This window comes from Mytilus edulis, chromosome 2 (genome assembly GCF_963676685.1).
Source record: "Mytilus edulis chromosome 2, xbMytEdul2.2, whole genome shotgun sequence".
Lineage (NCBI taxonomy): Eukaryota > Metazoa > Mollusca > Bivalvia > Mytilida > Mytilidae > Mytilus > Mytilus edulis.
The window spans coordinates 51,899,700-51,927,634 of NC_092345.1; the positions used below are offsets into that span (position 1 = coordinate 51,899,700).

Sequence of the window (27,935 nt, forward strand, 5' to 3'; positions counted from 1 at the left end):
GTCATGTCACTTTATTTAATGATTTTAAAACATAATTCATACATCTTTCATTGACAGATATCAAACATATAATTAATAGACAATTTATTATATTTGCATGGTTTTACATCATATCTATAAATTACCACTACAGATGTACCAAAACTTGATCGGAAATATTACTTAATATTTTGCATCATAAAGCATATCATATATTTCAAAAAATGTCCTGAGTATAAAACAAAATACGTTTGCATTGTAAAAAATGTGCTGTCATTTAATATTAGAAATAAAAATTTAATTAAATCACCATTCATAAATGCAAAAAATAAAGTCACCTGTATTCCGATAAATTATATTATTTTAGGATAGGTATCGTGTGTCATAAATTTCATATGCTGGCTTAACCATTATGACCCTTAAAGGTTATACATATGTTAATTCGACTAGCTGAACGATAGTATCGTTGCTGGACTTGTTTCGCAGTCCACATTGTCTTTTAAGCTCTAGCAATTACTATCATAATTGTGTGAACTTTTCTTGTGATTTCATTTTTGACTCTCCATTTCTATAAATAACTCCTCCAAGTTTTTTTTCTCCAAAGTCGTACATTTTTGTTTCTGAAGACTCAAATCCGTGATTCATGGCACCATTTACAGTGGCTAATTCAAAGTCATCTTTCTGAAAACAAAATTAGAGTATATTAGACGAGAATGCTTAATACGAAATGAATTATTTGGCTACTTGATGTAATGAACGTCCATTTTAAAATCAGTTTTGGAAGCGTCACTGGTGAGTCTCTTGTGTAGACGAAACGTGCGTCTAGCGTTTTAAAATTAAAGGCCTGGTAACTTTGAGAACTATTAACACCACTTGGTCGATGCTACTGCTGGTAGACGTTTCGTCCCCGAGGGTATCACCAGCCTAGTAGTCAGCATTTCGGTGTTGACATGAATATCAATAATATGATCATTTTTATAAAGGAGTAGGTCCGGTAAGGCCTGGTTTCGGCCTCAATTTTCAAGTTCATCTAACAAAAGATTTTAGACACTTTTTTAACACTTAAGTGTCTATTTCAATTGATTCAATTAGTTTATGGGAAAGATTTTAACTGATTACGTCATTAAAAACGCTCCGATTCAGGCTTAAATATGAAAAATCTATCAAATATGCCAAAAATCGTCACTTTTCAGATGGTTTTTGTCAAAAATGAAAGTGGCCGCATCCGTGTTCATCCTCGACCTTTATATATATCATGTATTATCATCAAATACAACTTACATTTCAATATTATGGATGAACACGAATGCGGCCACTTTCATTTAAGACGGAAACCGTCTAAAATTTAACTAAAATGATCAAATTGTGAAGATTTCAGTAACTTAGCACGACTTAATGATGCTAGTACTCGATATATGTGCATTGTATTGTCAAAAACAACCCATATTTATGTAGCAGAAGCATTTTACTTTTCAAAACTGCTATATTTTGGGGCCAAAAAGGGGTCTTACTGAACCAACTCCTTTAATGTTTGCAAAAGTATGAATTATTCGAAATACTGAGGATTTTCTTATCCCAGCCAAAGATAAAATTAGTCGTATTTGGCACAACTTTTGGGAATTTGGTGTCACCAATGTCCGTCAACAGCGTCACTGATTAGTCTTATGTAGACGAAACGCGCGTCTGGCGTGTTAAATAATAACCTGGTACCTTTAATAACTATTTGAAAGACGTTGAATTTTATACACTAGTCTTGTAGTTCATTGTTTTTTCTCAAAACTTTTACATTCAAATTTGGACAATTTTTTTCATGGGTCTCACTGCTAATTTCGCTTATATATTAGTGCAATTTAATCAATATTACAAATTAAAAGGGAAAGGATTAGTCTTGACAAACTAGTTAAACCCATCACATGTTTGTGTGTCTATTTCGTTCAAGGAATTTACCAAATGGTTCTTTAATGTCAGTTAGGTAATTGGGTGTTCATTTTAGATCTTCAGTGAAATCATTTGTTAAATGAACACACAACTTGTTTAGACTCCATAAGATACATAGAATATACACCTGTTTATTGTACACGTATACAAATTGCATTTAATTCATTGTGTTGCTTAGATGCTGTCTCATATATTGATTTGTTTCATCTCATTTTTCCTATGTGTTCTAAATCAAACAGAAAAAAAGCACTTACATATTTCTCCAGTCTGTGAACTCTCTGACAGGTAACTGGAAGAAAGCAACAAACTCTGTCCACGAGCCTGTGTATAAGATTAGCATCAACGTCTTCCGGTTCATTAAAACCTATAACAAAATAAGCTCTGATATAATACAATTAAGTCTGCAAAATTGTAATGCAGTGATAATTTCCGTCTGCTCCATCAATTGAGTTATTAAAATTCATTTTCAGATTGACGTGTTAAAATATACTGAAAGTTATAAATATTCGCTAGATTGATTGAAATTTAAGACTGAGTATTAATTAAAAAAATATTGATAAGCCCCAAGGGTTTCGCAATTGATTAAAATAATATAGAGGTCAATTCATCTTACATGTACACTAAGCACGGAACTGCTTTTTAAACTTACATTAAAAAATTTGTCAAAATCAATTAAACAAATAAAGATTTCAACAAGAAATGTTAAAAAATTATACACAAGGAAACCCATTATCCACTTTTCATGTAAATCCACTTATAATAAGTATGTCCTATACTGGTGGCTATAGAGAACAATGAAAATTATTATGTTTTATTTGTATTGTGTGTTTTATATTTTGTTGATAAAGAATAGCAGTTTGTAGTAGATGGATATTAATCTTAAATGAAACATTCGGAAGTTTGTATTTGATATGGGGTGCTTCTTCGAGCACATGTTTCAATATTACGGCTGGTTTTTTTTTGGAAAAGCTGCCGAGAGAAGGACAAACAGAAAATTATTGACATTCTATTTTGTGCCTTTCCATCTTCCACCTAAAAATTACTGGTTTTATCACATTATTATAAGCAAATGTATAGTTAAGGGAAGATAACTCTAATATTTCGACTTTTCAAAATTTCAGACTTTAATAACTTATACACTTATTACGATATACGATTTTATGGGCGAGACTGTTCTAAAAGTATTGTATATACAAATTGAAATGTCGATTTTATAATCAGAATCTGACAGAAATTGCCTTGTTATCTAATTTAGAAGACAATTTTGTTTTATTCAGATGTATTAGTTGATTATGTCTTGTTTAACGTCCAGTGACAAACAGTTCATGAATGTTAGAGGAGACGACTACAAAAATGGTTTTGACTGGACGTAAAATCGGATGTTGAGTCTGACCTTCAATTACTTATATTGACTTATTTGTATTCTGGTGACTAGATGTATCATTGGCTGTCATAGTACGTACACATCTCCTTAATTTTTACTACTGTAGGATTATTCATTATTTACATTTGATTCTACCTTTCATCTTCCATGTCATAATGCAATTGGAATAACTTGGAGGTTACTTATACTTTAAGCCGAAAAGCAATTATTCTTTATATTTTCTTCTACATTCTTTTTAGCTACTTATTTTACAAAAAGCTTCTATAAAGAATTCCTAATCTGAAGTAAATGTTTGCATTTGTGTATATGTTCCGGACCATATGAGTATTTGGACCATATAGGTATATTCGTTTTTAAATTACATTATAAAAGTTTCAATAATACAAAAACTTTATATAAAAAAACAATGATGGTAACATGACAATGTATTATTTTTATATTTCAAATACTACGTAAAAATTAAATATTGATGCCATAGTTAGTTTTCATCGCTAATTACATCCTTGCATGTAGGCTTGGGGTGACATTTACTTCCACATGGTATCATAGATAGCTGCGTACAGTGATACCGAGGTCTTGGGCCATTCCGCTATTTCTACGGTGTTTTTAAGAAGCTCTAGATCCCAAATATCGTAACATGATTGCAGTACACCAAATTCACAAGACAACTTAAATGAACTATGTTACTTTCCAGTAGCTTCTTGTGTAACAGTTCATTAAAAAAATTTTGGAATTTATTTTTTAAGTTGACATATTGCCATTCAATCGTAATAACAAATCGGTAATGACCATCGGTAATGACTATCGGTAATGCCCGCGTCACACTGTCCCGATTTTTATATACGATGGACACCCGAATGCGAAAATTGTAAGTTCGTACGAAGTTGGTCCCGATCTCGTTAAAATACCAAAAAGTGACCAAAGCAAGTACGATGAATAACGAAGTCTATACGATGGTGCCGAAATTATATACGATAGCAAAAGATGGACATACGAAGGTTAACCGAAGACGGGTATTTAAGCTTCATATCTCAGCCGAAGCCTACACGATGGATCACGAAGGTTATACGATGGGTTCCGATGATGGCGCGATGGCAATACGATGTCTAAAAGACGTCGTGTACAGCTTACGATGCATTTAAATTATATGCCGATATACAAATATAGTGTCCATATTTGTCCCCAATATGTTACATACGAGGGGATGCCACGCTCGGCATTGCCGTGTTTGAACTGTAAAAATGTGTGCACTAGTCTAAATAATCACCAATAATTATGCCCATGTTTACTGATCTATCTTAAAGGTAAGGTAATGGGTTCGTTGACCCCTTTTATTCAAAATGAGCTCTTTCCAGGAGAATATCATAATAATATAGACAAAAAGAAGGATGTGGGGAAAGCAACAAATGCGTCAAAATATGACATATAGAAAACAAAATGGTTATGGAGTTAATAACATTCGTGTGACAACAACTCAGACGATACATAAACAAGGGGCTGTCACAACGACAGCAAACCGGATTTATTAACATTTATTTGTGTCCTGGCAATATCACAAGAACCATTATTGATGAATGGTGAAAGTGAAAATCGTCAATATCAAATTTGACCTCCATTTTGTCATCAGTATCAACATATTAAAATTTGAAAAGCTTAGATTGAATGGTTCATGAGTAAATGCAATAAAGTGAATGGAAACGCCATTTTACGATCTTTCAAGAACCATAACTCCTGAACGGTAAAAGTCAAAATCGTCATTATTGAACTTGACCTCTATTTTGTCATCAGTAACAACATATAAAAATTTCAAAAGCTTTGGTTGAATGGTTCATGAGAAAATGCACGGACACGACTGGAAACACCATTTTTCAATCTTTCAAGAACCATAACTCCTGAACGGTAAAAGTCAAAATCGTCATTATTGAACTTGACCTCCATTTTGTCATCAGTAACAACATATTAAAATTTGGGAAGCTTTGGTAGAACAGTTCGTGTCTAAATACACGGACACGACTGGAAACTCCATTTTTCAATCTTTCAAGAACCATAACTCCTAAACGGTAAAAGTCAAAATCGTCATTATTGAACTTGACCTCCATTTTGTCATCAGTAACAACATATTAAAATTTGGGAAGCTTTGGTAGAACAGTTCATGCGTAAATGCACGGACACGACTGGAAAAACCATTATTCAATCTTTCAAGAACCATAACTCCTGAACGGTAAAAGTCAAAATCGCCATTATTGAACTTGACCTTCATTTAGTTGTCAGTAACAACACATTAAAATTTTAAAAGCTTTGGTTGAACGGTTCATGAGTTAATGCACGGACAACATTTGATTGCCGCCCGCCCGCCTGCCCGCCCGCCCGACCGCCCGGCCGCCCGCCGTACATCCCCAAATCAATAACCGACATTTTTGTCACAAAAATCCGGTTAAAAATCAGAGTAATGAAGAAAAAGTTGGTTTCCCTATATACGTGTACCTGCAGTGTTGGTGTACGAGGCGCGTTTATGATTTTCATTATGTTACTTGATATGAAAAATTGACAAAAAATAATATTTTACTTGTAAAAGTAAACCCTTAGCCTGTAATAGCTGCTCTTCTTGTTCCATTTGAATTAATAGAAACAACGCTGTCGCATTTCTTGTTCTCATAGAATCATAAGATATGAACTCCATGTTTTGTGAACGTCTTTCTTAACTGTCGTATTAGACTGACCAGTGCATATCGCGCATGGCACTTTAAATGTATTTAAGCGCGAAAATTAACTTACATTTAGCTGGATTTATTGCCGTCGTAGTTCCATCTTGTCGCCTTCGTACTTTTATTCGATGGATACACGATGGGATTACGAGGTCTTCACGAAGTCGTGTTGCCATCGTAAGACCTTCGGGTAGCTTCGTGATTCATTCGTGTAGACATCGTAATGTCAAAACTGCCCGATGGAAACGATGGAAACACGAATGCAATACGATGTTCAAAGATGCGTTCCCGGTGACATTACGATGGTGAGGATGGTGATACGAACTCAATACGAACCCTCAACATCGGACGCAGCTTCGGGGATTTTTTAACATGTTAAAAAATTTAGAACCCTTCCCGAAGTTGTCCCCGAAGGCTAGAAAAAGTGGCCGATGGTTCTACGATGATTTAAGATGGCACTACGAATAGCCCGATCTGGATACGATCAGTCCCGATTTTGAAAATTTCCTTAATCGTGTTGCCATCGGCGTAAAAATCGGGACAGTGTGACGCGGGCATAATGATCATCGGTATAAAATATGTTTATTACAGTTTTGACAAATAAGTAAAATTATCTTTGTGAAACTTCTAATTTTTATTTAGCTAATCTTTTATTATAATATAATATTAAAATAACCTATATGATAGCGTCTTTTTAATGAACGGTCATACAATATGAAGAGTTTAGAAGAATTAAAAGTTAACTGTAACAGAGTGTTAATTACCCCGACCATATGAGTATATACCAACAGTTTCATGACCATACGCGTATGGTCCAAATAATCATATGGTCCGGAACATATACATTGTACTTACCAAGACAACAGGAAGTGATAAAGGTCACCAGTATTCCGACAATTAGGCTAATTAATGTGGCGAATAAACCATACCATAGATAAGATAAATGATAAATCCATCTAAAAACGAAATCATATTATTATCAAATTATACAAATAAAATAGAACGGTTTGTTTTTCATGGTTTTAGTTTGTAACCCGGATTTGTATTGTCTCAATGATTAATCATTCATGACTTTTGAACACCGGTATACTACTGTTGCCTTTATTTAACACACCGTTTAATTTCCTTCGCAAAGAAATCCATACAAAATCAGCAATATGACAGTTGTTTTTTATTCGCTCCCTTGGATGATAAAATCTAACTTTGTGGCCCTTTTTGAATTTGCCTTGGATATTGGTATTTTCGATATACTTTTTTCTCTTAATTTATCGCTTGAAAATGTACTTTTCTAAAACAACACGGTCGAAAATCTGATTCGGATTTTTTAAAAAGGAATAATTTTTTTTTTACAAAATTAAATAACAACAAAATAAACACTTACAAATTGTCTTCGCTGGAAAGTGTGGCTTGCGTGGTAGTTGCTATTGTTGATGATATTGTAGATGATATGGTAGAATTTGATGACGATGAACAATTTCTCTGAATAATACTACACATTTCAGTACTAACATGCATCACTTCCGGAACAGGAAGTAACACTGTGCCACCTACACCTACCCAGAATGCCATCACAGCACTTGTTATCAAACCGCACAAAGCTCCCTGTTAATAAAATTAAAACCAAATATCAAAAACGAAGAAATGGATAGCAATGTCTTGTCGTTACTTACGATTGTATCATTTAAGGTGAAAAAGGAGAATAATTTATTCTTAAATTGTGTTATGTTTTTACACCACACAACACACCGGTTGTTCTGTCCTTAAGGTGTCAGACCACCAATTAAAAATCCCCATCTATTCAACCAAATTTTGCAATTTTCACAGCTTTCTAAATATTTTGCCTTAAGTTTAACTTCATAGAAACCAGGTATATCCTGAATTGTACATGTATCAGCTTTCTACATGCCAATTTTCACCATACCTTTAAAGCCTTCTACCAAAATAACTGACCTTCGAACAGAGGTACTCCAAAAATAACCCCTGGTTTTCTGGAAATCTTAAATTAGTATACTATGGAGCGCATTAATCCTCAATTTTTAATGCAAACTCATAGGCAAGTAAATTTTGGCTCAAAATGGTCTAGATACATTTCTCTTTCACCAAAGGTTTCATTTCTGCAAATTTGTTGGTTAGTTTAAGTAAACAAGGACATCAAAAGAACTATTTTGTATCAGAGTAGGACTACTTTTACATAGTTCTATATTAAAATTGGAGGGAGTAATTGGTGGTCTGACACCTTAAACTCGGCTATATTAAACAAGCAGCATAAACCATTAACAAAACTAAACCCTCCACACCATTTGTTCTTGTCATGAATCTAGTCAAGTGTTGTTTTAGTGTTGTTTTTTGTGTTTTTTTTTGTGGTTTTGTTTTGGTAATTTGATACTCAGTTCATTTATTATAATAAATTTAAAAAGGATAGAGAAAGAAGCCAGGTACCAAAGGAACAATCAAAACTGAAAAGCCGAAAAAAAACCCCGACAACCTCATGGCAAAATTCGAAGTCAAAATCGAATAAAAGACAAACAAATGAGTCCAAAAAAGCAACACATTTTGGCAAATTTGGGATAAACACAACAGAATAATTCCAAGGAATACAAGAAACAAACAATTAATATGAGACTGAGTTTAATTGACGTGCTGTGTCTTAACAATTTGAGGGAAGATTCATTAGTGAATTGGAGAACTAAAAAAGTATTGGAAAATCGAGACAGCTCTACTGTAGTGGTACATTGAGCAACTAGTAACTGGTAATATCATCCAATCAAATCATTTAATCCAGATATTTCGCTGAAAACAAGCTAAATAAATGAGCGTAAATGATTCAATGGAAAAGGACGATGACCACAAAGAAAACTTTAATCACAACTATACCTCCAGTGAAGTTGATGAATATTGTTAACCATTAATTTTACATCAAAAATAATTAGGAGCATAATTTATACATAATACCCGAAGACATCTTACGCTGTAATACATTATACAATTTTCGATAGATTACGCTGTACATATACAATTTCCCGTAGATTACGCTATAATACATATACAATTTCCCGTAGATTACGCTATAATACATATACAATTTCCCGTAGATTACGCTATAATACATATACAATTTCCCGTAGATTACGCTGTAATACATATACAATTTCCCGTAGATTACGCTGTAATACATATACAATTTCCCGTAGATTACGCTGTAATACATATACAATTTCCCGTAGATTACGCTGTAATACATATACTATTTCCCGCAGATTGCAAACAGGGCAAACAATTACATTGTAGCATGTATATTTATACTATAAATTTTATAGTAATATAGGTTCAACTTACCGTTGAATTGATAAAAGGGAAGAAAATACCACTGATAAATAATCCAAGTAAAGGTCCTCCTACCATTCCAAAAATACTCAACATTATCTGAAATTAGAATTTATAAGTATGACTGTCAGTAATTTAAAGTAATATAGTAAGTTATATTTTAATTTTAAAGGTAACTGTACAAACATTTGAGCAACGTAACTTGCTGTTGCAATGTTTCACATAATTTCAGTTTTATTAATAAATTGTCTTTTGCCAGAGGCAAATAATTTGGTGCATATTCAAATATCAATACTTAAAAAAAATATTTTTTATAGCCACTTGAGAATTAAGGTATGTTGGATATGATAAGAAATTGTCCCTTGCAACAGACAATCTACGAAACCAGCAGAGTTGTTGCAAGAGTTCTTCACATTGCAAAAAGCTTACATTTATCTTACACTTAGTTATCAGAGTTAACGTTCCAAACCCAACCGGTCGGGACTGATATCTATACACGCCCCATTTTATCAAGGAATTTTCTGTTGCTATGGTCACTTATCAAGCGGTATATTTACTAGGGATGTCTAAAAAATCATTCTAGTCAGTTGTTGTTCAGTTGATCTAACAGTTTATGAGACGATTGTTAAAAACCGACTCAAGATTTTGTTTTTCGATGCCTTAGATCCTAACCTTGCATGTAATTATACAACTCTATTATGTTATAGTTACTGTAGTTTCTAAATATTCATGTGATGGTAACATTTAAGTTGAGCGTTAACATCTATGGTCACTTATCAAGCGGTATATTTACTAGGGATGTCTAAAAAATCATTCTAGTCAGTTGTTGTTCAGTTGATCTAACAGTTTATGAGACGATTGTTAAAAACCGACTAAAGATTTTGTTTTTCGATGCCTTAGATTCTTACCTTGCATGTAATTATACAACTCTATTATGTTATAGTAGTTTCTAAATATTCATGTGACGGTAACATTTAAGTTAAGCGTTAACATTATAAACATGGTATAACATTCTTCAATCGTGTTTCAAAATTTTTGTTTGAAGAAATTTTAGGATTTTTATAAATCAAAGTTCTTGTTTACCTGTAAAACTGTTTGTCCTAAGAACTGTGACAAAAATGCAATACCAATAACCAACCCTCCAGCAAACAGGCCTACAAATGGAGAATAATTATTCTAATGAAACAACGTTTGTAACGTTCATTTTGATTGGATAACGTCACTTTTTTTTACATGGCATCAATTGACAATTGATGCTATGGGACGTACGCGCAAGCGCAGACGACATATTGCAGATTTTAATTACATGTTTTAACGTTGTTTTCTGTCAGTTTCAATAGAATTACAGTTATCTCCTAAGTATGACTTCTAGTGAAACTTTGTAAATATAATTTTTAGCGCCAATAATTAATGAGTGGAAACTTTGTGATGAAGTGAACCTTTCTAAATAGCAGTGGCACAGTCGATATCACAACTCCTTCTTAACATGTATATACAGGTAACAAGAAGTAAAACTAAAATACATGTTCAGTAAAAAGATGTAAAAAGACATTCAGATCCCATAATGTTTCTGACATTCTGTTTTTGACGGTTATTTGTTTTCCTTGATCCTTTTAACAGAACAGACCATTATCAGATCTTCCGTTGTGATATGACTGTATTTAATCAATTGTAAAGGCGAAGAACAGTAATTCCTAGTACCTGTTTTGAGACTCTTATCCTGTGTACATGTGTAGTCATGATATTTTATTTCTGTTCCAAATTCGTAAATTGTTGTTGTTAAGAACCAGTCCATTTAAGAATCATGCAAAGCCAGTAGGTAAAATATTTTATCTAGAATTTCTGATACATTTTTTGTTTTTTTAATAATTCTAAAATGCTCTAACAAAAAGAACTTTATGTTACTTTACACTAACTTTATTTAAATCTTACCTAATAGTTTAGCTATTCTTCCTTGCCACAGAGGTGATGGAGCATTACCTCTGTAATCCCACCATAACTTTAAAACGTCTTCTAATATTACAATTGCTAAAGCATTTAATCCGGATGATATTGAACTGAAATAGTAAAATAAAATATGGACCATTTTGCTCTGTGAAATTTTACGTATTTTGTATGAAATTTAACGTACAAATTACATTAAAACATTGGAAAAAGACGAAGGAGGCACCAATAGAGCAATAAAAATTCGTTAGTCTAAGAGAAACCAATTTTACCATGACAAACAAAAACAAACTGTGAAAAACAAGTTTACAAAACGAGAAATAGAGAAACTAAAAACCAAAACCGGGTGTGGTCTCATGTACTACGGGAGGGTAAGCAGTTCCTGCTCTACGTGTGGAAACACGTGTTGCTCGTGGAAAGTACAGACAATATTGATAATTAATTTTGCTTTATATATCAGCATGCAGGAAATTAATGGGCATTAACCTAAAAAAAATATACGACAAAACATGTTCAAATTAAATTTTAAGAAAATGAATGTTCAAGTAGTAAATGTTTAGATATCATGTTGTTTAAAGCATAATTTCATCATAAATGTAGAAAAGAATGAGAATTTTCTATATATCGTCCTTCCCTTCGGCTATTTACAATGTATACGTCTGCTAAAAGAGAGACGAACGATATAAGTGGGACATAAAAAAGTCGAAAAGAAACTGTATATACCTGAGTGATGCACTGAACAAACAGGCAACAAACAATCCGGGCAATCCAGGTAAAAACGTTAATTTATCCATCACTAAAAACGGCAGCAACTACAATACATAATACATAATGTTAATGAGCATTTTATTTCATTGCAGAACTTGACGTGATATGAACATTCCAAATTAATCATTAATTTTGAATCAAATATCCCAACGAATCCCATAATTTGATTGGAAACTCGTTTATATACATTTGTCACTTAAATAAAACGTTACAAAAATGACAAACAATCAATAATATTGGTAAGGCGTTCATAATTTCTTGCTGTTATTATGCAGTTCAATGTATCACGATTTTCATTCTTATTCCGAGATCATCCCCGAATTCTATGGGGTTCGTTTTGGTAAGTCTTTAGTTTTATACGTTGTGTTTTGCATAGAGTGTGGTGCTCATTTTCGCCATATCTTTCCATGTTTTCTTCAGTTTATGTTCAAGTCCTTATGCTTTTGAAGTATATTGATATTTCCAAATGAAGATAACTTCATATGCAAAATATTCTTAGCTTTAAAACGTGTTTGTTTTGAGAAAAATCATTTGAAATTTTGGATTAAAAGGTGTTTGAAATTTCCTGATTTTTTGTCAACGGGGAACACATATTCGCCGTTGTTACACATCTATTTAAAACCAAATATCTGCAGCTTTAAACAATATGTATCAAATGAATTTCATTATAGATGAATAGCAGACATTTGAAAGGTGTAAAAAAGACTAAAATTTAAGGCTATCAGTCAAAGAATTACTAAAGAAATGCTTCTTTGAAATCGTTTTTTTTTTATTCAGGAAATTGGCTGAAAATCGTTGTCCGTTTTTTGGTCCTTTGCGGTAAGTGTCGAAATTTGGTCTCATTTTCAAAAATTATCATATTTGTTATAAAAATATAATTTACCGGCATATTTCTTCAATTTCAATCATCCTTTGAAGTTTTTACACCTCAAAATCATAAAACGGCGAAATTGTGTCCATGGCGAATATGAGCACCCCACTCTAATGCTGTTTGTCTTTAAATTATGTTTCGTTTTATACTATCATAATGGTGTTGACAGTTTATTTACGACGTACGAGTTTGAATGTCCCTTTGGATATCTGTGGCTGCTTTGTTCATGACCTGAACTCCGTTAATTTAGCGACATTAGCACGAACCGAAAATCATGACTTAAATTTCGAACCACAGACTTACATGTACTCTCAATTTTCAATAGCTAGACTCGTGAAGTATTGTATGTTATGAAATTTTCAAGCTGATATTTATAATTATAATAATAATATTGTATTGCTATTTATTCAATTTTCTTGTAATTCAGGTCAGACTGCATAAGTATGGTTTACTTGTCTTCAATCTATTATCTTTTAGTAAATAAGGCCACACCAATTTGATTCCTTGTTCGACGGACCCGCCCGCACCTATTTTTTTCAAAACAGAATTTTTTTATTTTTTTTATATTCCCGCTTCCCGCATCCGGAAATGTAATCATGTCCATTTCCCGCACCATTTTTTTTTTGTAAATATTATAAAAAGATATCAACATTTGTTTTTAAAATCACAGTCTAACCTGTATATAACGATTTTAAACATAAAAGCACCCCACCACACTGTGTAAATATCTGTGAGAATATTTGTTTCAGCATGAAACCTATTTATCCAAAGTGGTGCTCCAATATAAATTTATAACAGAGATAATACCTGTCAAGAACAAAAAAATGGTTTCTTTCCCCCTTACTTAATTTCCCTATCAAAAAATTTTCGTTGTTAGAATAAAGTACAAGAACTTCTGAAGGATTTGCCTTCAACTGCAATTATATTGTATGCTGCCGAAACAAAACTATCCATAGCCGCTGCATGTTTATGCACCTGTCCTGATTGATTCAGGGGCCTGTCGTTCAGCATTTATCGTTTGTTGATGTTGTTCATTGGTATTTTTCTGTTTGGATATATAAATTAGATCGTTGGTTTTCCTGTTCGAATTGTGTACGCTAATAATTTTGCGGTCCTTTATAGCTTGCTGTTTGGTCTGTATCAAAGCCCTGTGTTTATTATTATCAGGTTGAGAACAACCCTCCCTCAGACAAGGGGTCATTTTACTGATGTAGAAAAGAAAATAGAAATACCAAGGATTTGTATAGTTCTTCTATACAAAACCTTTGAAAACTTAGAATTTTGTACTTATATAAATTATATATAATATATAACTCATATTCTAAACATTTTTTTCTGAAAGAGGGGTCCACTTATTTTGAATAATTTAAACTGTTAAAATAAATGTGTTAATTTAACATGGTTAAAGTCCAGAAATATTACAAAATTCTTGGACATGTTTTGACCATTTAATACCAGATAGATATATAGTTCTTTGAGAAAATATGAGCCCTTTTGTACAAACAAATTTATATAACTTATATTGATCCCTCATAAACATGTAAAAGGGATATATTTATAACATTTAGGAGTTGCCCCCAAACTGATTATGACTTGGATGGAGAATTGTCTCATTGTCAGTCACACATACATAGACCAGATTTAATTATTTCTTGGTGAACAGGGAAAAAATACTTCAGAAAATTAAAAAAATGTCAAAGTACACATGGTACAAGTGATAAATCAAGGTTTAATATTGTCAAAACCTACTATTTTATGTTTACAAAAAAAAATTATAATCGCTCGCCTTTACTTTTCAAGCTTCGCCTCAAAAATTTGCTAATTAAATATTTTTTTATTAAAATTTTCAAATCGCTCGCTCGCCCCAAATTTTGCAGTCCAAAAATCCGTAGAACAAGAAATTAAATTGGTGTGGCCTAAAATATGTTTATCTAGAAACTCTACTTTTATGCTTACCTGATCCCTAGCATGTACCATATCCAACAAGTAAGGATCACAGTCATGGTATGTGGCGTATATAACCAAACCAACGAGACAGACAACTGTTGATAGAATCAGAGTCAAAGGCAAACTCAAATATAGAGCTCTGTAAAACCGAAACAAAATTGAGAATAACAATACTAGATAACCTTGTTTTATTTCTTATCTCTAGCGACTAAACTGATATATTTAGAACTTCGAACTAGTGAACGGATAGTATATTTAATTAAAGTCATATGAAACGAGTAAATGGTGAAAAATAATTTTATCCAATTCTTGAACAAATGCATGTTTATATCATAAACTTAGTCTTCTGAGCATAATTTATCATTATTTATGCAAATATATCACGTATAATCGTCATTTTGTTTCTCTCTGTCTGTTATGATGTGAAAACATGGCTGCTACTTAATTGTCGTGTTTTGAAACCGTAGTTTTAATACCGATTGTAACCTTATAGTAACCACCAACAAAGAAGCATGGATATTGAGCACCTGTATGATATGTATAATCAGATAATAATTTATTTAAATGACAGATCCATGCGTACTGCGGTCACTGGATTTTTACGAGTAGGGTCACGCATAGTTCACTTTGCATACGGAAAATATATCGGCGAATTGCTTCCTGAAAGCAAGCAATTAAAAGGAAGTAAACTTCTTCTAAATGTGGACAAATTAAAGAATTTTCTTCAGAAAAAAGTATATGCACATAAGTTTTATAATGATAACTATCCATTTAGTTATAAAAAAACATATGCATCATTTTTTTTTTAATTTGAGGTTTCATATGACTTTAACGTGGCAAATCAAACAAACACATATTGAAAGAACAGAGTAAAGATAATACTACTACCTCATATATAACATAAAAGACCAATAAGTAACGAACATTTAGAGTCTGGCCACTGTTAAATAAAAAACCATTCCTATTTAAGTTTTTCAACCTCATATTTGATTGGTCCTTCCAGTTGCTAAGATTCGAACGCCACATGCAAGTGAGTAGTGATAGTCGACAAAATGTGAGACTAGCGTACCAAATAATAAGTTTTGTACCTACTGAATCGATGCCACTGCTTGTAGTAGATGTTTCGTTTCTGGAGGGTATCCCCCATCTAAGTAATCATCCTCGCCGTTGTTAATTTTCTCTTGAAATATTATAATTTTCGATATATCGGTATTTTATGGTCTACTTTATGGTATTAGTTTTGCTTGATGGTAAAAGCCAAACGGTTACCACGAGGTGTTTTTATACTTTGCCTGTAGTTTTGGATGGTTGTCTCATTGGCAATTGTAACACACGGAGTGACGTGGTGTAGTGGTTAGCGCATCGGACTAAAAAACACCAAGGTTCCTGGTTCGATCCCTGTTCCGTGGGAAAATTTCAAGGACTCAATTTTCGTCTTTCCCTTGACACCATTTGCGAATATGGTCTTGAGAAACGATAATAGTTCGTTGGATGGGGACGATAAATGGCTGAACCGTGTTAGGAGAGAGCAATATCTCTTGCACGAAAAAGACATCCTAAGCTTGTAGATTTTGAAAAAGAGCAGGTTAATGCCGCTACAAGTGCAGCACTCGCACCAGCAAAGTGGAAAGGGCTAAATATAAGCTGGAATAGCTTGTTTCCCAATCCACTTCAAATAAATATGTTTAAACTAACACATTTTCTCATTATCTTTAGATGCATTTCGATTTATATGCAAATAATCGTCTAAACATTGAATGTTTCCTCACACGTGATAAAATCTACTCAACTTTCGATTTAATGTTTCTTTTAAGTTTTTAAAGAGATGTTCAAAACCAATTGAAGGCTTTGACTTTTGACTTTGACTTTGCGATAAGACCAGCAATGAAAGTGAAGTGGTTTCCATCTTTTCTGTTGTCAGGCATCCATCTTTTCTGTTATACTTACTTCTGTGAATTTTTTATTTCTTTTATTGCCAAATATCTTTGAATCATTGTTTGATTGGCTGCATAAATTGTCAGTTGGCCGAAAAATGAGCCAATGATAAGTGCCCATATGGAATGTCGAGTTGTAGGGTTAGGATCCCAGCTGCAAATAAAAAAATCAAATTGTTGGTGTTTTCCAAATAATTTTGAATTTATTCAATTGACTTCAGCCTGAAGCTCTTTTGGAATAGTTATTTGCCAAAATTGCAATCTGAAATTAAATTTGAAATGTTTTTTTTCCAGACAAGAAATACAAATAACTGTTTTCGTGCAGCGAGGTTCAACATTGAAAAAGAAAAGACTGGCACGTTATTTTTTTTTATTCATTGTATATGTTCAAAATTTACACCATGGCTCGTTTCGTTTTATAATTAAAACGATCGATTTCTATTTTGATTTATATTGAAATCAACCTTCATTTCTGCATTTTAATAAACATTTGTTTTATTATATATTTTGATAGATATGCCACTCATTGTGATATTCAGCCCATAATTTTATCATGATATTTTGTTTCACATATCAAACAACAGAATATATTACTACTACTACATGTACTACGACCTTGCTACTCTTAATTTTGTAACACTGTTTGGGCGTTATTTCAGAATTTTGCAATAATTGTAAAACAAATACAAAAAAATTTCCCGTCAACAGTCATATGGACTTCTTCAGGTCACCAAAACGATCATGTATATCTTTTTTTTTATTTAGCTTACTCTATAAATTGGATCCTTCCACCTTTATTGGCGATATCCCATACTTCTCCAAAACCACCAAGATCCCTTGAACCCACGACAATAATGGCTATCAAACCTGCCATGACAACAAATGTCTGGAATGTATCCGTCCAAACTACCGCTCGAAGTCCTCCCTGTAATTTATTGAAGACTTGGAGCATAATTATGTTAAATTAGTTTTACGAAAAAAATATTTGTAATTTAAGAACAGTAAAAGTTGTGACAACTTTCTCAAAATAACATTGTTAGGTCTATATTTAAGACACTTTCTATACCATATAGAATTAATTGCATAACAGTGTGGTCGACAGTAAAACGTTTGTAGGTTGTAACTTGTTTGTCAACGGCTATGATTTTTTCCCCAGTCAATGAATGGCCATAGCTACACTGTTATGAATTTCATTCTATAATGATAACCTCTATTATATTTCTTTTTCGTTTTATTTGCCTTTTCGAATTTGTTTTATTTTGTGTTGCTGCCCCATACATGTATACTCATATCTAGTAAGAATCACTCACGTACTGGAATTCGCGTTGACCCCCATACTAGTCCATACGATGAAAGTGGAATGATGTGGTCTGTCTTATTCGTACTTGACCCTCATTTTTTTTATATTTATACTGTAGAAAAAAATCCCTGTGAAACTTAGTTCACGACTGTTCTATTCTCGCGCTATACTCTATACTTTCTAAACAAGTAAATGATGAATGCATCTTGACCAATAAATATCTTTGTGTTTGGTGGTTTTGGGTGTCTGTCTTACTGACAAATATATCTTTAATTTACAAATACTTACGAGTGCAGTATAAAACGTACATACTAATCCTATGCACACTATTGACAATTCTAATTTAAGACCCGTAACTGAAATTAAATAAAGATCTTCGTTAATCCTTGAATTATACAACACCAGAAAACACGTCTTTTGATTATTTGATGTTGGTACCCCGTCTTTTTGAACTCTCATTTCTAGGCATAGTCTCTGCTTTGACAATTGTGACAAGTTTTTTTTACATACATTTCGCTAAATTTTCAATTATAACATGTATTAAATTTTGTATGTTTTTTTTAGCAGTAAGACATATAGTTTACCCCACAAGTTTTAATATCGGCTATATAGTATCCCAAAAATCTTTTACTACAGAATTCACCAAAAGTGTATGCATATACATATAAATCGCACATTTTTCTTTTTTACCAGCTCTTAATTTGTATATGCATGCAATTTTTGGGAATTCTGCAGACACTTGAAGCTTAATGCCAGAAAGTTGAATTAAAACTGTACAAATGTATCAACGTTATTATAATTACTTACTAGAACACACCCGCGAAATCGAGGGCATATACAGCTTGTGAACTGTTGTAGGATGATTTTTTGTAAAAGATATTATGTATGGAGAATTACATAAAAGGTATCTCCCTTTTTCCAAAGTCCGATATTTGTTTCCTTTCTGTTAAAACCAATTATATTTCTGTTATTCTTTTCCTTTGCTACAATGCTTCTTTTGGTAAAAGTCAAATCAAATTAAAAATTTGCACCGTTTCAAACATGAAAAAAATGTAACTGCTTATATATAGACCATTATTAGTCTAAAAAATATGCTTTTATGACAATCCATCAGTGCTTTTTTTGAGAGAACCTTATTAACATGCCAATGGTAGGATTTGAATCATGTATAAATGACTAATACCGACTAAGGCTAATTTGAGAGGTTGTCGATCGGAGGGGTCCTGATCCCGAAATCCTGGGCTTAAAACCATGAAATCCCGAGATGCATATTTTAAAGAAATTCGAAAAATATATTCCCGGATCCCGTAAGGATCAATCCCCAAATCCCGAGATTAAAAACACCCGATCCCGACGCCCCGAAAAAGGTCATGCCTCCCACTTATCTCTACCTTACTTTCATTTTTGCCAAATCACTATTTTCCCTTTTAACAATAATTTTTTATGTCCCAATTATGGGCATTATGTTTTCTAGTCTTTGCATCCGTCACGGCGTTCGTTTGTTCGGTCCTCCGTTTTTCCGTCTCGTTCGTCTGTCCCACTTCAGGTAAAAGTTTTTGGTCGAGGTAGTTTTAGATGAAGTTGAGCATATTTTAGTAATTTTAATATATATGCAAGTAGTATGATCCCTTAAATAGTAAACATTTCAAAGAAAACAGTAAACAGAATCGGGGACTTTCTATACTAACATAGAAATTCCCTGACAGAATACAGAGAGTCTCTATATATTAACTGTTTACAAAACTTAGAATTTTTGAAAGACTTAGGCTATTCTACCTCAGCCATAGATAACCTTAGCTGGATTTGGCAAAAACTTTTAGGAAAAATTTAATGCTCTTCAACTTCGTACTTTATTTGGCCTTCTTAACGTTTTTGGATTCGAGCGTCACTGATGAGTCTTTTGTGCTGACATGAATTATCATTGATATTGATATATTTATAAATTAACTGTTTAAAGTACGAAGTTGAAGAGCATTAAATAATCGCACGTCTGGCGTATATACAAAATTTAGTCCTGGTATCTATGATGAGTTTATTTACAACCACTGGGTTGATGCCACTGCAGGTGGAGATTTATTTCCCCGAGGGTATCACCAGCCCAGTAGTCAGAACTTTTTGTGCTGACATGAATTATCATTGATATTGATATATTTATAAATTAACTGTTTAAGGCTTTTCTACCTCAGGTATAGATAACCTTAGCTGGATTTGGCAAAACTTTTAAGAATTTTGGTCCCCAATACGAAACGTGCGTCTGGCATATATACAAAATTTAGTCCTGGTATCTATGATGAGTTTTTTAATTAAAGTAGTATAATCGTAGTTTACATGTAGATAAACGCGAAAAATAATTGTCCTAAGAAGGTATAATAGTTGTGGTTCTTGTGATCTAAACACCATGATATTGACAACGCTCTGGTTGGCTTATCTATTTTTCATTTTTGTTATCTATCATACGATTGGTTGTATTTGTGTCACATGTTTTACTTATATCAATATATATGCAACTGGTATGACCCCTAGTAAACGTTAACATTTCAAAGAAAACAGTAGACAGAATACAGAGAGTCTCTATATATTGAAGTAGTAATAATCGTAGTTTACATGTAGATAAACGCGAAAAATAATTGTCCTCTATAATTGTGGTTATTGCGATCTGAACACCATGATATCGAGAACGCTCTGATTGGCTTATTTATTTTTCATTTTTGTTATCTATCATACGAATTATTTGTGCATGTTTCAAACCGGAAGTCTTATCTATGATTAAAATTCAGTCTGATGACGGAATCATATCCGGACTCCTTTTGGTGTCATACCACCAATTACTCCCTCAAATTTAGAACGTATGTGAAAGTAGGCCTACTCGGACAAAAAATAATGCATTTGATGTCATTTTTCACCTAAACTAATCAACAAATTTGCAGAAATGAAACTTTTGTTGAAAGAGAAATATATTAAGACCATTTTAAGTCAAAATCTACCTGTCTATGAGTTTGCATTAAAAATTGAGGATTAATGCGCTCCATAGTATACTAATTTAAGATTTCCAGAAAACCAGGGGTTATTTTTAGTGGTACCTCCTTTCGGAAGCTCTCTTGTTTCTTATATGATTTTGAATGTATGTTGAAAATTGGCATGCAGAAAGGTGACACCTGTACGATTCAGGATATACCTAGTTTCTATGAAGTTAAACTTAAGGTAAAATATTTAGAAAGCTGTGAAAATTGCAAAATTCGGTTGAACAGATAGGGACTTTTAATTGGTGGTATGACACCTTTTGGTGTCAGACCACCAATTAAAAATCCCTATCTGTTCAACCAAATTTTGCTATTTTCACAGCTTTCTTAATATTTTACCTTAAGTTTAACTTCAAGGAAACCAGGTTGAATTGTACATGTATCATCTTCCTACATGCCAATTTTCAACCAAAGTTTAAAGTCTTGTAACAAATTTCTGATTTTAAAAAGGCAGGTACTACCAAAATAACTCCCGGTTTTCTGGAAATCTTAAATTAGTGTACTATGTAGCGCATTAATCCTGAATTTTTAATGCAAACTCATAGACAAGTGAATTTTGTCTCAAAATGGTCTAAATATATTTCCCTTTCACCAAAAGTTTCATTTCTGCAAATTTGTTGGTTAGTTTAAGTAAACAATGACATCAAAAGCACTATTTTGTGTCAAAGTAGGACTACTTTTACATACGTTCTAAATTGGAGGAAGTAATTGGTGGTCTGACACCTTTTTTCTCGTTTTTCTCCCAAAATATCTCAATCTGAATAATTATAAGAATGGATGACAAATGCGACTATGCATGTTACCTATAGGACACAGAGGCATGATGATTGATTTATTGTGGAAGGAAGAGAAGCGACACACAACATGAGGTCTTCTCGTTTAATAGTATAGATCCAGGTACGCCAGTGCACATTTTGTATTTTATTTACCTTGATTCAAAGCTAATGATGGTGCATATAGAACAACACCCATATACAAAAGCTGAAAGAAAATATAAACATATTATGATGTGGTATGACATATTTACAGACTGTCAAGGTTACAAAATTGAAAACAAGTTTCCATTCAAGAAATTTATTATGCAGCGATTGACAAATTATAAATGTAACGAACTCCAATGTAGAGTAAAAATACAAAGTTTACAATGGTAAACATCGTGAAAATTTTTTTTCAAATAATTAACGATCACTTGAATTATATATTGACTACCACCATAATCTTGACATGGTTGACAAAATTTGAAAAAAAACAAAAGGTTATTTTGAAGCAGATATTTCAGCGCATCAAGCCATTCATTTGCATGACATCCATTTCTTGCACCAGTTTCTGTTTCTGTCGGATAATAGACTTCTTCAACAAACTGAAGATTCTGCTATACATGTTTCTGACGAGGTCAAGGATCCAGTTATCAAGGATCTTAGAAGTAAAGCACTAAATCAGACTAGACGTCATTGCATATTTATACATTCATACTGTCAACTTATTCCAACTTCTATGATACTTGTAAGCTTTTAAAGCTTTTCCATTGACTTCTTCTTAACCATATACCATAAACGAAAGTTTTAATATTTTTTTGGTCTTTATGGAATTTAGACTTTAGTTAGTTTATCATCACTGCAAAACTTACCATGTTTAGCATAAATATAATGGACGCACATACTCGTACAGCTCTGTTGAAACGCCTCTCTAAATACTGAAATGTGAAAAAAACTGTTCTCAAGATGTAAGAAAACTAATTGATATTTAACAGTCAAAAAATTCGTTTGATCTTTACCAAAAAAACTTTGGATTACTGTACAGATACAATGTTATCTTCTCTGGGTTTTATTTATTTTTTTATAAAAAGGTTTTATAGTTTGTCAAAATGTATTTTTTCATTGTGTTTTATATCTTTTTGTTTGTCCTTCATTACTGTATTTATAGCTAAGAAACATTGACACTGACACGGTTTTGGGATGATGACTCAACAAAATTCATGTGGATGATTTTATACACCATGCACTTAGTTGGAACTCAGTACCACTATGTTACACTACTGTGTTTTTAATATTGTAAGAAGATAAATATAACTGGACATTTCGAATATACACTCTTCGTTTTTAAAACGCATGTAATATTTGCTGGACGATAAGACTTATATTTATTTGGCCTTTATCAATAACAAATAAAGTTTAGCATATGTAGCAATCTATATCCGTAGCAATTATTGTATTCATTTCCATAGCATAGCCATGCAATGATGCATAATGTTAACATCGTTCCACTGTTATGCACTAGTTTTTTTTTGTGGAAATTATGGTAAAGATAATTACCTCGTACGCACTTGTAAAATCAAGTTTATGAAAAAATGGCATGAAAACATGACATGTCACAACGGTAGTTGGGAATATTGCGAGACAAGATAATCCAAAGCTTGTGTCATGAGTATACATTTCTGCTGGGGTTCCTAGCACGAAAATTGTGGACATACAACTAGCCATTAAAGACATCGCTATCGGAAATATCCCTATATCTCTTCCACCCATCAACATGTCGTCTGCTGTAGCATTTTTCTCTTTATAAATAAAGTAAATCCCGATGAGTACCGAAATGACCAACACAGCCACAACTATACAATAATCCACTGTCTGAAGTGTTCCGATTAGTTCTCCTGGGCATAATTCACACACTGCCTTGCAGGATGCTATGCTTATATTGTTGTATGTTACCATGACTATTGAATGATTAAACAAAATCCATAATTTCGAATTGTATTATATTTACGGTATTCAAAGTATAAACTTTGTAACTAAACAGGTTAGCCCTTTTTGGAATGATCCGAACTACGATGTAATAATTTTTTAGATAACTACCTGAGCAAATACATGTATTGATAATTGCATGTAAACAATATTTTATGCAGATAACGTTGACTTTTTGTTGTTTCAAGGGGGAAATGTCATAGTATATTTTGTTGTGATTTTCATTTCTAGAATATTATGTTTTTTTAATAAAGGACCCATACTCTATTGTTCTTATTGGTTTTTTTATGATCAGTATGGTAACGCATTCATCCTTTATCTACATCTCACATAATTGATCTTACATCTCTGACATGAAATTGAAATAAACTTTGGTACTACATGTATGTGATAGTTCTATTTAATCAACAAATTTAAAATTAGGTTGAAGACGCCTTTCAGTGGAGATGTTATCTATAGTATAACAAAATCAAACAAATATGATGAAAAACATACAACATTTATGCCGTCTTACATTTTAATACTAAGTAGGTTGTGAAACAAACAAAAGATAGGGGTATTTCAGGACATTGTTAAATAAACATTCGTGAATATAATTTTCATTTTGTTTTGAGGCGGGGTTACTGGTTGTGCATGAAAAAAAAATCTTCTATGAAACATTTAATATCTAATTATTATCACGTATTAGTGACTTTACAGTTGTTTCTCGTTTTTCAACCATGCATACTAACTACTTCCTATGTGTGTGCAATATATCACTTTTTTAACATCTGATTGTTTAATTTTAGTTGATACCTTCCTAGAAATAACTAGAATTGCACGTGTTTCTGTCGAAGGTCGGTGGTTTTATCTTGACACAATTCGCGACATAGCCAATTATAACGCCGAAAAAAATGCGTTAAAAAACACAATCAATCAATATACATCATAACATGGCATACCAATTTTGATTTCACTATTGTTTGTTTATTGTCCAGTCACAAATATTTTAGAACGATGTTTACTTAAATGGATCATTTATGATTATTTAAAATAGATGTGCTTATATATTTTTAAATGTGAATTATATCACATTTAATTTTTAACCTTATTTTATAACTAATTTTGTAGTTGTCATAGTAATAATAATAAATGTTTCTTCATACAAATTGTGACTAACATTGCTTTATTTTAGCTTCGTTAATTATGTTACCTGATTCAGATTACAATTTTCATAATAAGGTTGTATCGTTCTTTGGTATTTGTGTCCAAAAATATTAATTCAGTGCAGTTACATAAAAACAGCCTAATTTTGAATAACCATTTAGCTAGGACTGTGCTATAAAACCAGATTAATCCACGTGACATTCTCATATGACCCAAGGTCGGACATTCAATAATGGCCGCCTTCTATTTTATATTTATGTTTTTGTGACAATTGGTGAATTTTGTTTGGCGACAGTATATTTGATAGTCTCTGCCACAACTTTCTTAATCTTGGTACAATTCAGAGCTTGACGTAAAGACCTTTTATTGACATCTTGTTGTATTGACATCTTGTTGTATTGTGTATGTGTATGTCCTTGATCGCTGTCTGACATCTCATATTATAGCTTTCCAAAATAATTTCAATGACCTTATTATTTTTAGTTAAATTAATTTTGTGCTGTTTTCGGATGTATTCATTCAAGTTATTGTGTTTGAAAATGCACTTTTTTTTCAGACCTTATGACTCTGTTGAATCTGTTTTGAGTGATATTTCGAAACATCCCAAGTTTTTCAAGAAAAACCGAAATCATTGACAAAATTGAATTAACAATTTTGGATCCTATCAAAATTAGCTTCACATGAAAGAAACTGTACCATGTGTACACACATTTCCTTTTTAGATTAAATGAACAACATGTACGATACGGTAAGTGTTTTGAAACGTGCCCAATTTTAGTTATCTCTGAATACCCAAGGTAAACTGGTTGCCATGTAAGATGTTTGATTAAAATGTTTTATAGGATAGTTAATCATTTCATATCTATTTCTTTTAATAGAACGGTGTGTGTACATCAAACAATATCAAAACGACCATATTTCAATTGACTTTGTTTCCCTATTAACCCCGTCTAGACATACACAGGTATATTTTTTTAACAATATTATATAACTGTATATTTTAATAAATTAGATTTCATGTTTTCAACAACTGCCATCATAATTGCGTCAAGTATTCAACAAAGGGGATATTGGCATATTCCGAACAAATTGATGATATAAAGGGCAAAGTATGTTCAAATATAAACACCTTTTATAAAAACGATACTCTATATGGATTAATAGGAATTAGGGTGTAGGTCAGTTAGAAATGTACATTCCACCTAAAAGATTAAATGAAACAACCAAGAGTCCAACAAATATTCTTAGAAAAGAGACAAAACTTTAGTGTTATAACTCGTTCTATAGTGATGTGTTAAATATATAGGATCAACGGAGGCTGTTGAAACGCTATTTATTTTTTGGGTTTGAAAATATTATTCTATATCACAGAAATGTACAACTTAAGAATTAAACTAGCACAACAAAGACTGAAAATAGGCTATGACTGGTTAACTGCTTCGGAGAAATTGATAAGTTCAATTGTCTGCATAATGACTCCCTTCATCTTAGAAATAATTCATGCCCAAGTACTGCAAGTCAGTTGTTACGAAATTTTCAAAATTAAAAACCTGTGTGAACATTTAATAGTTAGAACCTATGTGAACAAAACACAGTAGACAGTAGTAATTGTGGGAACAAAACACCCCCGAATGACAGGTGAACATCAGCACATGTGTGACAAAACACACCTGGAGGACGGATGAACATCAGTATCAAGAAAGTACTTATAGATTTTCCAAACTAATCTAAATCAGCTGAAATAGTTCCCATACTAAACAATTATTCCTCATTCGAAACACTGATGAATTAAAAAAAAAAAAGATTTAGAAAAGTGAAAAAATAATGATACTTTCTATTATATAAAACTTTTTGTATAAAAGTATATTAGAATGTCTTTAGTTTAAAGGTGTTAAGGTGTAATTATGAATATGTAGTTTTCCATGAGGGTTTATTATCATCATTTATTTGGGGCACTAATAGATAAATAAATAAAATTCAAATAAAAATTCAATAAAATAAACAAAAACATTTGTTAAGATAACCTTAATGATTGTGAGTCAAAAGGTTAAACGTTATGCTGATACGGATTCAAGATGAGACCTAAATATTTGTACGACTTACTTCATAAGCGCTAGTCAGACTCAGATCATGGAAAAATGGAAGAAATACATGATTCGTGACTATCACTGTAATAATCATAGATAGTCCTGCAATCCAATAACTTGTATTGTTATTATACATTTCTGTTGGTGTTCCTAGAACTGTAATTGCTGACATAAAGCTAGCCATCAATGACATAGCGATTGGAAATATCCCAATGTCTCGACCTCCCATGAGGACATCTTCTGATGTTGCGGCTTTTGCTGCTAGGTACTCCTTCACCATATAATAAACTCCAATAAGGGCAGAAATAACCAAAACAGCAGCAAACAATACATAATCCACTGCTACAAATGATCCAATTTGTTCTCCAGGACACAACTCACACACTTTTCTGCAAGACGCGTAACTTGAATTTAACACAGTCATTATATCGTATTGAATATAATCTCAATTCCGAAAAAGTATGAATAAAATAGTCACAGTTTACATATTATTTTGTATTTCCCTTGTAACATTATTCTGTATGTCCTTCGTATCAGCTCGGACAGCTGTCAATTCGAAATATCTCGGTTGTTTTCAATGTTATACTGTTATCAGTTTAGATAATATGTTATGTATTGACAATTTTATCTCCACAGATAAAATAAAATTTTCGCCTGTCCAAATTTCAAATTTATATTTATCCAATTCAAGATGACTTAATGTATTTGTTTAATTATTTGGGGAATGACATTGCAGATTCTTCTACATTCACATTGCATCAGTGTTCATTGATTCTAGTTCGAATTTATTCGCAGTTAAATACTATCTACTTTTTTTTAGCATAGCCAGTTATCAGCCTAATAACAC

The 27,935-nt window shown here is 32.4% G+C and overlaps 1 protein-coding gene across 2 annotated transcripts; it reads right to left on the reverse strand.

The window, feature by feature from the left end:
• On the reverse strand, positions 1–27,836 carry LOC139512405 (sodium-coupled monocarboxylate transporter 1-like). 2 transcript variants are annotated; one of them, XM_071300013.1, is made up of 15 exons: positions 27,105–27,836; positions 22,742–22,807; positions 22,044–22,095; positions 18,383–18,450; positions 17,565–17,719; positions 16,808–16,948; positions 14,870–14,999; positions 11,998–12,086; positions 11,263–11,387; positions 10,414–10,484; positions 9,343–9,429; positions 7,388–7,608; positions 6,862–6,962; positions 2,172–2,281; positions 1–660 (listed from the first exon to the last, which is right to left on the reverse strand). In XM_071300013.1, exons 1-15 carry the CDS (start codon positions 27,510–27,512, stop codon positions 499–501), a joined length of 1,986 nt encoding a protein of 661 aa, XP_071156114.1. In that variant the 5' UTR covers positions 27,513–27,836; the 3' UTR covers positions 1–498. The 2 variants fall into 2 exon arrangements, with proteins under 2 accessions (XP_071156114.1, XP_071156115.1); XM_071300014.1 differs by lacking the exon at positions 27,105–27,836 and adding an exon at positions 23,427–23,914.
• Between the last annotated feature and the right edge of the window lie 99 nt (positions 27,837–27,935).